Raw genomic sequence first — 13,051 nt, 5'->3', positions numbered from 1 at the left:
ACAGCTAACTAACTGGATTTTTATAATAATTTGGATTTTCCTGAGGATTACCAGAGAGCTGTTTGAATTTTTTTTCGAAATCGATAGCAGATACGACAAAACTACAACAAACCAAAAAGTGTTGTACTAGACCAGAGTTTCTTTTCACATTTTTTCATAGAACCAGTGCTTCACCAAAAAATAGTTCTGGTGGAAAGAAGCAGGTACCCTTCCAGAAAAAATATCACCCTGTAAATTTGCATACAAAATAAGCATATCACAAGATGAAAACTTTAAATCGGAAGATCTATGCAATTTGAATGAATCACAATAAATGGTATAACACGGCCCAGACAGTTTTTCGATGCGAATTACTCAGTTCAGTACTTTGATAACTACAGTATTGAAATTTTGTGACGAGAATGAAACGAAAAACCGAAAACAACGAGCAAGTGCATACCGATTACGAATGCAAAAATTACAGATGGCAAATAAGGGGCGACACCTACAAAGCGGATAGATAAAGGAAAATAATGAACCTCGGACATAGATGTGCTCGTAGTGCAGTAAAAGTACTCATCTTGAAAGTGATAAAAAACTCATAAACCGTAAAAGGGTCCGATTTTGTACTCCGTGTCGAATTCATAGGAAAGTAAAAGGATTATTGGTTCTTTTTATGGAAAAATTTTCGTTTTTCGTCTTTGCGAGAATTCTGAAATTTTATATTTTGGAAATATTGGGGGGGTGATAATTACCACCCATTTCTACGCCCTTGCTGGAAACATTGAAAATATTGCTAGCCTTCCCTATTATTTGCGTACTAAGCATAAAATAATCACAAAATATATGACTTGAGTTATGAACAAAAAAAATACTATAAGAAAATATAATCGATGAAAAAAAATCTTCGAAAATGGGGGGCGCTGTCTAAGATATTGCCACAGGCGCAATAGTACCTAGATACGGCTCTGGGCAAAATGAAAATTTTTGAATGTCAGCATGGTTACTTTTTGTCCAGTGTAATAAGTACTCATTTCGAAAATGTGAAAATATTTGAATATGTCCTTCAATGGCAATAATTGCATTTCGGATGGCATTTGACACCGTTCACACCACACTGGCAGCCTCCTGAGGTATCACCCTTTCCACCAGGTCCCCATCTGGGGCCTCTGGTGACCCAGCAGATTTCAGTCTTGCACATGGAACATCTCAACCAATCACAGCCCCATTTCTTCATCATTATTACGTTGCACGTTGGGCATTTTAAGGCCTCACCGTTTTTCACCATTTTGTCTAGCATTTCCCTGGTCTGCTTGGCATTTTCGTCACTCTCCGACTCTTCAGTCATACGCTGTTGGTACTGTTTGCAATTCAAACCCATATGGATTGCCTGAGGAAAATTAAGAGTGCATGATTAAGAGTTGAATACTTATATACAGGGTGGCCATTTGAAAACGAAACAGACGATATTACAGACGAAATAAAGTTTTTCGATAGAAATGCTCGGACAGGTCGATTTCTGTTTCGAGGAGGACAACTTAAGATGTAGGTTACGGACGCATAGCGCTTCAACCCTTGCTGCTACAACCCTCACCCCCAAATTTTGAATAGGGAAGATGGGGTGAGTGATACCTCATTTGAAAGTTATTTTTATACTGATTTCAGCACAGTAATTGTTTTTTCATTTTATGCAATAGTTCTCGAAATATTCTTAACTAAGTATTTGAAAATGAAGTGGTGTTTTCATGGCACTTGTAGTAATCGACATTTTGAGCTTCAAAACAACCATGACTGTGGCTTCCTTCCTAACTAACTAACGCATGAATATTTCGAGAACTAATGCATAAAATGAAAAAACAATTACTGTGCTGAAATCAGTATAAAAATACCTTTAAATTGAGGTATCACTCACCCCATCTTCCCTATTCAAAAATTGGGGGTGGGGGTTGTAGCAGCAAGGGTTGATGCGCTATGCGTCCGTAACCTACATCTTAAGTTGTCCTCCTCGAAACAGAAATCGACCTGTCCGAGCATTTCTATCGAAAAACTTTATTTCGTCTGTAATCTCGTCTGTTTCGTTTTCAAATGGCCACCCTGTAGATTGTCCCAACAAGAATTTGACCCCTCCCCAGAAATTGGAAACGAAGAATATTCGAAGATTAAAAAAAAAATATGTCAACTTCTGTTTTAAGGGGGACAAATTTCCATATTGAGTTTGTTCCAAAAAACTTTCCCTTGATGTTGAACAGACAGATGAAACGCCCAAACTCGAGATCATAAGAGTTTTGAAGAATCAAAAAATAATTTTCAAGTTCTGTATTACGGAGAAAGAATTCCTATGATAACATCCGAAAAAACACTTGAGCAACAGCTCCCAACATTTTTTGAATGGTTGAGAATTTTTCTCTGTTCTCTAAACATCGCAGATACACATCACTTCCTATTAAAAAAATTGGGTTTTTTTGCAACCTTGAGGTGATTTTTTTGGAATAATGTCATCATAAGAATTCTTTCTACCTAATACAGAGGATCAGATACTTTTACTTTACTCAAGGAAGTCAGTGGGTGAAAGATCCGGAGTTTAAGAAGGCTTCGTCGAACTGCATGTAGATAATTTTTTAATTGAAAAAGTGTATTCTGTCTGAAGGCAGGCAAGCATATATTATGAGGTATACTACCACTTAGGGCATTATGTAACGTTTGTGACATTCACGAAGAACGAAAAATAAAATAGACCCTTAAAGTACTTGATGTACACTCCAAAATTCAGGGTTTTGTAATAAAATGTTTCATTTTGAATTAAAGGTTTTCTTGAGAAATATTCATGCTAGAATAAGAACAAAATTGGAGCAACGTCTAGGTAACACACATTTCGAATTCAGATGTGGGTATGGAACGAGGGAGCTCCTCTTCGCGAAGCAGGTCTTGGTCCAAAAATGTCTTGATCATTAAAAAGATGTCAATGCCTGCTTCATCGATTATGAGATAGCGTTTGACACCGTCAAACACGACAAACTTGTAGAACTATTACAACGTTCAGGAATTGATACTGAAGACATTCAGATTATAAGAAATCTTTACTGGAATCAAACAGCAAACATTAAGCATGGAGACATAACGGGTCTGGGTCAGGACCCAGCAATCGCTAGGGGAGTTAGACAGAGTTGCATCCTTTCATCACTGCTGTTCAATTTGTACTCTGAGGAAATATTTGTGGAGGCACTGGAGGAACATAATAAAGGCATCAAAATTAATAGGGTACCAATCAGTAATCTACGTTTTGCAAATGATAGTCTTGCTTGCGGATAGTATTGAAGACTTACACATGATGCTCAATAGAATAACTACAATAAGTTACCATTTTGGACTTAAGATCAACAGAAGGAAAACCAAATTTATGGTGATTAGCAAGAGTAATATCCAAAATATCAATCTGCAATTAGGAACTGAATCCATCGAGAGAGTACACCTCTATAAGTATTTAGGATACACAATAAATGATGGATGGGACCCTGATTTAGATGTCCGAAATGGTCATAAAAAGACTATTTGTATTTTCATTAAACCTACCTGGCATGTCAAACAGTTGACTTTTCTGCACACAGGACACCTGAAGTCGTTGACATTATCTTCGAAAATGCACCAACCTCTACAGTCCGGCGTTTTACAATGGAACGATTTGTCTATTTTATTTTCCGCCTGTGCCACTGACTTAGCCAAATGTTGATCGTATACAGTTTTAGATACCAAGGCTTTTATTTCTCTATCTTGAAGAGCTATATTGCAGGAGTATTGATTATCCCTATATGGGCACCTGATTTCCGCTTCTTCACTGAATTCCACTGTGTGCCTAAAAAAGTTTAATTTTTATTAGTAAAAAAGGTATTAGTTTGTGTAAAAAAAATCTGATTACATGCACTATTAACTGTTTTCTAACGGGCGTTTTTTTTTTCGAGGTATATAACTTTTAGTTGGCATTACTGTTTAAAATGGCGACCGATTTAACAGCTGTCAAGTGATTTATTCTCAGTTTGGTTTGGCAATTCATCATGAATAGACTCACGCCTTTGGAGTGAAGCTAATTCTCAAGTGTATGTCGAAACACCGTTACATCCAGAAAAACTGACTGTTTGGTGCGCTTTATGGGCTGGTTGAATCATTGGTCCGTACTATAATTGCAATAAAACAACGATGGATTATTCGATTGACATGAATTTTATTTATCCGCAAAATAATCTTGTCGCATTACATTTTAAATATGATTTCTGACATATGACCGCCACGGCTGGTTCGGATGTAGTCCAATCTGGACGTCCAATTTTCGATGACTTTTTCCAACATTTGTGGCCGTATATCGGCAATAACAAGGCGCATGTTGTCTTCCAAATGGTCAAGGGTTTGTGACTTATCCGCATAGACCAATGACTTTACATAGCCCCACAGAAAGTAGTCTAGCGGTGTTAAATCACAAGATCTTGGAGGCCAATTCACAGCTCCAAAACGTGAAATTAGGGGTCACCAAACGTGTCTTTCAATAAATCGATTGTGGCACGAGCTGTGTGAAATGTTGCGCCGTCTTGTTGGAACCACAGCTCCTGGACATCATGGTTGTTCAATTCAGGAATGAAAAAGTTAGTAATCATGGCTCTATACCGATCACCATTGACTGTAACGTTCTGGCCATCATCGTTTTTGAAGAAGTACGGACTTATGATTCCACCAGCCCATTTTTATTATTAAAAAAAATAAAGCGCACCAAACAGTCAGTTTTTCTGGATGTAACGGTGTTTCGACATACACTTGAGGATTAGCTTCACTCCAAATGCGGCAGTTTTATTTGTTGACGTAGCCATTCAACCAGAAGTGCTTTTCATCGCTAAACAAAATAAAATGGACGTAGTGCGCGATACGTATTCCGCACAGAACCATTATTTTCGAAATAAAATGGCAATATTTGCAAGCGTTGTTCAGGCGTGAGTCTATTCATGATGAATTGCCAAACCAACCTGAGAATAAATCGCTTGACAGCTGTTAAATCGTTCGCCATGTTGAACAGTTATGCCAATTTAAAGTTATATACCTCGAAAAAAACACCCTATAGAAACATTTTCGCAAAAATTGATAAGAATGTAGCAAAACTTCTCTCACCTCACACACTCCTTACAAAATTGGTGCAGACATTCTCTTAACGTCACTCCCTCTTTTGGAGGTACTTCGTTGAAGCACACTACACACTCGAAGGTTTCAGTATTGTGAACAATCTCCTCATTGTCCAAATTCATCAGTTGCAGATAAGTTTGTCCACTTTGTCCAGTTTCCTGAGATGCAGATGATTTTGTGTTTAAATTTTTCCTTTCTACTTTTTCAGGGGGGATTTGACGGACCTGGAAAATAAATACTAGATGTACAAAGTTCATTTATTTTAGCTATCGAACGAAAATGTCGTCAAAACAATGCTTTCACTGCTCACAAAACTAATTTTGGGATTCTATTGGAGTTTCCAATAAGTTTCCAAAAGAATATATTTTGAAAAATCAGTGGGTGTTTATTTCATTGCAAAGGGAGGTTAAGCCATTAACGATGAAAAACGATATTAGCCAAATGGTCGCCAGAGCTACGGTTGCAGCACGATATCTTTTTTTTTTGTAAAAATAAAAAGAAGCACTTTTTAATTTCCACAGATTTTTTCTATTTTCTACTTTTTCTATTTATTTTCACCAAATCAATATGAATTTCCATCAAGTAAGAACTGAATCCATTAAATACCTTTTTTATCAAATTTTTCATGACCAATTCACACATTTATGGCTGTATGTCTTCGATAACTTTTCGAATTCCATCTTTAAGGTCTTAAACCGATTGTGAAGCATCGGCATAGACCTCGTATTTTACGTTTTCCCAAAGAAAAAAGTCTAAAGGTGTTAAATCACAAGATCTCAGTGGCCAATTTTGATAAAATATTCGTACGTATACTATCTTCTGTACTGTTGGGTCAATTGGCGAAGACCAATGTCAAGACTGATAAGAATTGATGTACAGTTTCAACTTTTCGTCTCGAGTTGATGAACCATCAGAAAAGGTTATTTGGTAGTGTATTTCGTGGCAGTGTTAAACTATTTCTTAATGCGAATAAGAAGTAAACACCACTGTCAGAATTAGAATTACCTAGGTATCAATACAATTAAAAAAAATGTACATGGCAATCTATGTTAGAGAAACTTTTTTGATCACCTGGTATTCCTAGATTTTTGGGAAGATCGAACAATAGAAAAGATTTATAGTTGAAAACAATAAAGCGGCGATAGGGGAAGAGCATGTTCTGTGAAGGGGGAGATGCTCTCATTGCAGCTGCTCTATCCCTTTATAATCACTATACCTACAGGACACAACTGCAATTTAAATTTGTATTATATTAATATGGATAGTGGTCTCAAATGTTCTACACCTTCCTGTCTGAAAAAAGCTGTAGGTAATTCTTTTAGTGAACTATCATTGCAATTACTCAAAGAATTTATGAAATAACCCTATTTTCAGAATTAAAAAATAAAAGGTTGAATGAAATAGTAAAACCAATAAAAAATATATTTTAATAAATGATAATTTTTTTTCAAGCTTCAATACCTCAGAAGTCCACTTCAAAAATCACATCCTTAAGGATCAGCTTCTTATTCTAACAAGATTGTTTATTAGTCAAACTTAATTTAGGAAGATCATTTCCGGATATCTTCTGATATTATAAAGCAAAGAACCTTTCTTCCGACAAGGCATTGAATAGTTAGAGGAACGTAGGAGTCCCTCATTTATTACTTTGGAAGGTGAATTTAGACATTCGAAATTTTTGTCGGATATAAAAAGAATATAAGGGAATTTTATTTATCTCTCAATTCGTTTGAGAAAACCACCCCTAAAAAAAAAACATTTTCGGACATATGTTTATAGGAACTTTGTTTATTATTTTGATGAGTACTATCACCTCCTGAACTTTTGCATCACAGTTGGGAAACACCCTGTATAAAATACCAATTTCAAAAAAATTTGAACGATTCATAATTTAATTAATCTTCCTGTATTCAATGTGTGTTTGAGAATATAATCTCAAAGTTCTTTTTGGAAGCAGTAGAGAATTTTTTTGACAGTCTGTTAACGACATTTTCCTTCGATCACTGACTTCATGCCATTGCTAAAATAAATGTACTATACCAATAAAATATCGGAGGATATACTCACAGTAGCACAAACTCCACATACGTTACTATTCAAAGGATTCAACAAAGTACATAGATGGCATTCCCATTCTTTCAGCTCTTTATTTGGCTTCAGAGTTTTGACATCGTAATCCTCAAAATCTTCGATCTTGTCTTTTTCCAAATCGGGAGCAAACAAGGCTGTCGTCACCGTTTGAGTGACAACTTCGTTGAAGTTATGTTTTTCCGGTTTGTTATCAACCTTGGTTTTTTCCAAATTTTGACTAGTATCAGAAGTCTTTTCTTCAGTTCGTGGCATGGATTCGACAGCCTTAGGAATTGCGTTGATTATTTTCGGTCCATTGGTTTTTGGTATAGCTCCAGATTTTTCCGAATATATTTCTGTTTTGGATACATTTATTTCTGGGTAAAGTCTAGCCGGTTCGTCTTTCTTCTTTTCTATGGGTTTTTCTTCCTCTTTGGGAGGGGGACGAGTTTCAGTTTTTAGATTTTGTGAAGAAGAAGATGGCTCATCTACTTTCTTCGGGAGCTTCTCTTGATTTTCATTTATAGTTGAATCTATGGAAAACATGATATTATTAGTAGGTATAATAATTGAACTTGGAAGTAAATAATTTTTTCTTCAAACTTATTAGGATGTTTGAAAATACTACAAATTTTTCAAGAAGTGCTAGATATTATTTAATGTTTATTGGGTGGATTCACCGCGATGGCTTATTGGACGTTTATGGAAAACTAATTAAAAATTTTGAGCTGAAAATTTGCATGTTGGGGTTTGAGACTATGATCTTTCTCCCTGAAATATTTTCAAATCTCTACAACTCCCGGTTACAATGGAAACACACTACAACTTCCTCATTTCAAATAGCACACCCAGTATATTATTGCATCATTAGATAGCTCTTTTGATGACAATTTTAGCAATATGCAATACCTTGGAAAAAAACTCAACAGTTCTTGAGTTAATGGGATTCTTATGAAAAAAAAATGATGGCGACAAGGACTAACAATTTTTCGAATATTTCTGCAGAAAAAGTTTTTTTCGAAAAAAACCTTTTTCATTTTCGATCTGCGAATACGTAGTATTGTAAGACTGTTTGCGGTTTGTCTTAATGTCTAAATTCATCCAAAAATGTACAGGGTGTTTATCATGAATTGGACAAATCAAATTCATCAAAACTCGATATTTTCAAATTAGAACCTATATTTTCATTATTTCAGTCGATTTTACTTATAAAAAGAGTGGGGGTTACTTAAGCAAACTCTATACCTAAAATTAATACTGTGTTATCGCGAAAGAAACTTAAATGAGGAAAAATCGCAATTTCTAACTGTGGAAATTCATATTCTGATACTGATGTCCTAGTGTAAAGGTCCTTTTACACCCAAAATCAGATGAGCTCAATCGATTAAACGAGAAAAATTACCAAAGACCCCAGCATCAGAATTCCGATTATTTCAGACTTTTGAACCACCCAGTATAATATAGGTATACAGGCTGTCCGGATGAAAAGGAGCGAATCCTGATATTTCTAATATAATAAAATACACAATTGCAAATTCGGGAATTAGTTGAAATCAATTGTTACCTGGTGCAACCAAATATAAGAATATTGGACATCCATCGGTTATATTGTTGTCTTTGAGGGTAGCAGAATCGTCTGTTGCAAGTTCCTTGCCCAATATCCATCTCTGCACATTGATTGGTATCTCAAATTCTTTCTCTACTTGTCTCTTCAACTCTCCTACTGTTTGTTCTGCTCTGACTTGAAATGGGAAGGGTCCTCTGTGAGAAACTTTATCCTCAACGTACATATCAACACTGAAATTGAATCAATGAATAACTAAGTATGAAATTTGGAGAAACTATGAATTTATGAGAAAGCGAAATTTGAAAGGCATTGGGATTATATGATTTCAAGGAGATCTCAAATACACGCAATTAACGCAACGCGAAACACTCAATTTGACCCAAGAGGAATGTGCCCAAGCGGTAGTTTTGCGAGAAGAAGGGTGGGCATACACAAGAATTGCAGAAAGGTTTGGAGTTTCCCATACAAGTGTGTCCAGAATGTTGCAGCGATTCAGGGAGACAGGTATGAATGTCCGAAGACCAGGACAGGGTAGACCACGGGTAACAACTGCCATTCAAGAACGTTACTTGAGAGTTTCTTCGTTGAGACAACGATTTGCAACCGCTCGCCTCCTTCAAAATCAGCTTGAGCAAGCTCATGGGGTGCAAATTAGCACTCAGACAATAAGAAATCGCCTCAGAAAATATGATTTAAGGCCTCGAGTCGCGGCAAGAGGCCCAGCTCTTACCCCAGCCCATCGAAGGGCGCGTTTGGATTTTGCGAGAGAGCATATCCATTGGGAAGGCATTGGGCACATTACTCTTGGGTCAAATCTCATCTTTTTTTATTCCTGCTGGGAAAAAACATCTGTATTGAAGAAAAATGTTGAAAGTGGATAACATATGCATGCCGTATTCTGATAAAAATAATTATCATTGAGAACACCTTCAGTTGTAGAATAAATTTGAGATTTCCATAATGTGCGTTAATTTTTTTGCGCAGTGTAGTTTTGAAACAAGCAACATCTTTTATGAAGATAATATATTGAAATCCAAATATTTTAGCATTTTCTTCTCACCTGAATCCATCTTTATTGATTTCCTTCTCTTCTGAACTCGATTTTTGACGTATCACAGAGCAGTTGACTCTGAGATGGGCCAATTCTTTGGCGAAATCAGCAGCTTGGGTCAACTCACCTCTAGCAATTGCTACTTCTAACCTTCGCAACAACCTGAAGAAAATGAGCATTTAATAATTGCCGAAATATCAAAAATACGGTGGAAGTTATGTACTCACCTATTAATTTCAATAGTATCCTTGTTCTTATTCTGCAACTTCATCTTGCTCAGAGTGTTCTTCATTTCGGTGAGATTTTTCGGCATATTGAAGAATAAACTCAGCTCATCATTCTGAGCCAAATTGGCGTAAATCCTTGCAGCCGAACTTCCATCTTTATCACTGTAAATATCTTCAAAATCTTCCACTTTCATAGGCTCGAAGCTGTTTTTTTTTTTCACCATTGTTGTTATGTTGACTCTCTTGGATGGCTCTGGGGGTTTTGAAATAACTGAGGTAGTTTGAACGGAAGAGGAAACCTTTATGGGTTTAGGATCGGAGGTTCTCTTCACTTTTATGTTTTCGTAAATGGTTTCTTTGGTGCCTATCAATATAGATGCAACTTTTTCTTCGATATTATCTTCTTTCTTCTCATATTGTTGTATGCTTCCTGATGGTGTTTCAGAAGGAGTGTCTTCAACTTCTTCGTTATCAGTATCGGACGATTCGATGTAGAGAGGAACTTCTTTAGTTTCAATTTTTTTCACTTCTAATTCCGGTTTTTCGGTGATGATTTGCTGTCTACCTGATACTTTACTCTGGTAAGTCTTTTTTGGTAGAGAGTTCTTCATTTCAATCAGCATTTTCTTCAGTTTTTCTCTTTCTTCCTTCTTGTCCTGAATTCGAATAGTACTTTCACTAGATCCACTGCCGTATATTTCACTTTTCTTGTTTGCGCTCGAATTCAAACTGCTGAGAGCTGAAAAACCTATTTGGGTCTTCGATCTTTCCAGAATACGTTCATACTGATTTTGATTAGCGTCTTTGTTGAGGAAACTTTTATCGCTTTTCTTCAAATTTGGACTGGCAGATAAATCATCAAAATAGGGTTTGATGGCCGAGCAAACATGACAAATTATTCTCCAATATTCGTTTTCCACGTAACATTTCGGGCAGTTCCAACTTTTCCTTTCACTCTTAGGAGTGTCAGGCTTCTTAACAATACTGGCACTTTCAGATTTCATTAATGGAGCCATAGTAGGCTTTTTTTCGCTATTGATTTTATTATCTATCATCTCCAATCGTTTTTTATGAGATTCCAATAAGGTTTCTTGTTTTTTCTTTGCGTCCTTCGATGAGGATTTTCCAAAGTAATCCCTCTTCTGGGTCGATCCAAAAAAGGCTGTATTTACAGTGGCTTTCGTCACATTGGTAATCGCGTTGAATTTGGCTATCAAATCCCTTGCCGATCTTCTTTTTGGAGAAACCCAGGTGTCGGTATCCGACTTATTTTCATCTTTTGGTTTCATGAACTCCGGTATCTCTTGGAAATTACCTACGTTATTCATTTTTTCCTTTTGTAATATTTCAGCTGCTTCTCTATCCAATTCGCTTATATTTGCCAGGAGTGAGACTCCGGATTTTCTCTTATCTTCTTTCTTTTTCTCGAATTTTTCTTCTTTTTTAACTACTTCTTTCGGTTTGTTGGGGCATAAATCGATGGTTGAATTTCGGTTGAAGGAAACTTCAGGTAGAACTTCTATGGGCTCATACTTACTATCGTGTGAAGTTTTGAAAAATTCTCTTTTCAAATGTGCTGTTGATTCGTGTCTCTTGTACCAAGGTTTGGAATCGTCTGCAGGTTCCTTCGAGGAAAATGGGGAACACTCGGAGTAGATATTCTGCTCCTCGTCCTTCACAGGTTTGAGGATACCATGATCTAATTTTAGAGAATCATTGGAGATTATATCCAAGCTACTTTGTGATTCGACAATACTGCTAGTTGACGAAGGAAATTTGTTTTTATTCTTCTCGAGTGCTGTATTCTGGTTGTTTTCTGACACAACTGATTTCGATTCTTGATAAGAAGATAGTTCTTTGAAATTGAATATAGATGTTCTAGTTTGATATTCTACCGTTTTGGTTATTTGCGATTGAGTTTCACATGTTGTTCTTATATCTTCGATCGATGTTTCCGAAACGGTTGATCCAAGTTTTGGAGATTCTGAATTTGGCCCAGGGGGTGGTGGAGCCAATCGTTTGTTGCTCTTCCTCAAACTAGCAGTGGAATAATCAGAATTCCCAGGAGGTTGAGGTGCTTTCCTCTTTCCCTTAACGTGAAGATAGGCACCAGCTTTTTTCACCTTCGATGAGTCACTATTGGTCCGTCTGTGAAATCCTTCCTCTTTAGATTCTTCCTTGAGTGCAGGCTTCGTCATTAGTGGTAAACTTTTAGTATTTTCATCAGTCGTCGAAATGTTTTTCAGAATTGTATCTCTGCTGAAGAAGAGATTGTATTTTTTCCTCAGCGTCAAGTTTTTATCTTTTTCTCTCCTGTGATCCCTTTGTTTGATTCTCGCTTTATACGTGTCCGTCTCCGGGGATTGAGGGATATTTTTGCCCGTTAAATTATTCGAATACGCACTAGGATCCACGAACGAAAAAGACGCAACAGTACCAGAACTCTGCACGGAACTAAGACTTTCACAACTGCTGGAATTGTTCGTTTTGTCCGAATTTAAAGATTCGCGCGAGACACTCCCTGAAGGCTTGAGCCACTTGAAAAAGGAAAACAATCCACTGTTTCTCTTGGAGGGTCTTGAATCGTTGCCAACACTTTGTTTGCCATTCTCTAGGGATGATCTGGAATCCTTATCGTTCATATTTTGGGATGATCATCTCCCAAGATGCATCCTTGTCAATTGGCAAGTTCCACTCTGCGAAAACGAATTGAACGAGGTGAGGATGTTGATTTATTTTAGGCGTTTGACACGAACACTTAAAGGTTAAGTAAGGAAATGTTAATTTGTTATAAATAGCGTTAATGTTGCAAATGTTCCACTCACCAATTTTGGACGATCCATAATCGAATAAAACTCGAAGACTTCATTATACCCAAACTGTGCTTGTCTAAGGATACTATAAAGTATATTTCTGGACTTTACGTATATGACTGACTGAGTGGAAAGCGCGCTCGTCTCATCGCTTGATTCAAAGAGTTAAATTTAAACTAAGTCG

At 36.6% G+C, this 13,051-nt stretch overlaps 1 protein-coding gene across 1 annotated transcript; it reads right to left on the bottom strand.

The window, feature by feature from the left end:
- Positions 1–851: 851 nt before the first annotated feature.
- On the bottom strand, positions 852–13,022 carry LOC123677895. The gene is made up of 8 exons (XM_045614630.1): positions 12,880–13,022; positions 10,055–12,750; positions 9,837–9,989; positions 8,774–9,006; positions 7,207–7,742; positions 5,128–5,363; positions 3,550–3,829; positions 852–1,369 (listed from the first exon to the last, which is right to left on the bottom strand). Exons 2-8 carry the CDS (start codon positions 12,694–12,696, stop codon positions 1,046–1,048), a joined length of 4,404 nt encoding a protein of 1,467 aa, XP_045470586.1. The 5' UTR covers positions 12,697–12,750; positions 12,880–13,022; the 3' UTR covers positions 852–1,045.
- Between the last annotated feature and the right edge of the window lie 29 nt (positions 13,023–13,051).

This window comes from Harmonia axyridis, chromosome 4, assembly GCF_914767665.1.
Source record: "Harmonia axyridis chromosome 4, icHarAxyr1.1, whole genome shotgun sequence".
Lineage (NCBI taxonomy): Eukaryota > Metazoa > Arthropoda > Insecta > Coleoptera > Coccinellidae > Harmonia > Harmonia axyridis.
This window is presented reverse-complemented; position numbering and strand designations above follow the sequence as displayed.

Coding starts and splice junctions, on each gene's coding strand:
- LOC123677895 (XM_045614630.1), bottom strand. CDS start 12,696: ATGAACGATAAGGATTCCAGATCATCCCTAGAGAATGGCAAACAAAGT. Junction 5,364..7,206: donor TATGTGGAGTTTGTGCTACT/GTGAGTATATCC, acceptor TTTATTTTCCAG/GTCCGTCAAATCCCCCCTGA. Junction 3,830..5,127: donor TTTTGTAAGGAGTGTGTGAG/GTGAGAGAAGTT, acceptor AAACTTTTTTAG/GCACACAGTGGAATTCAGTG.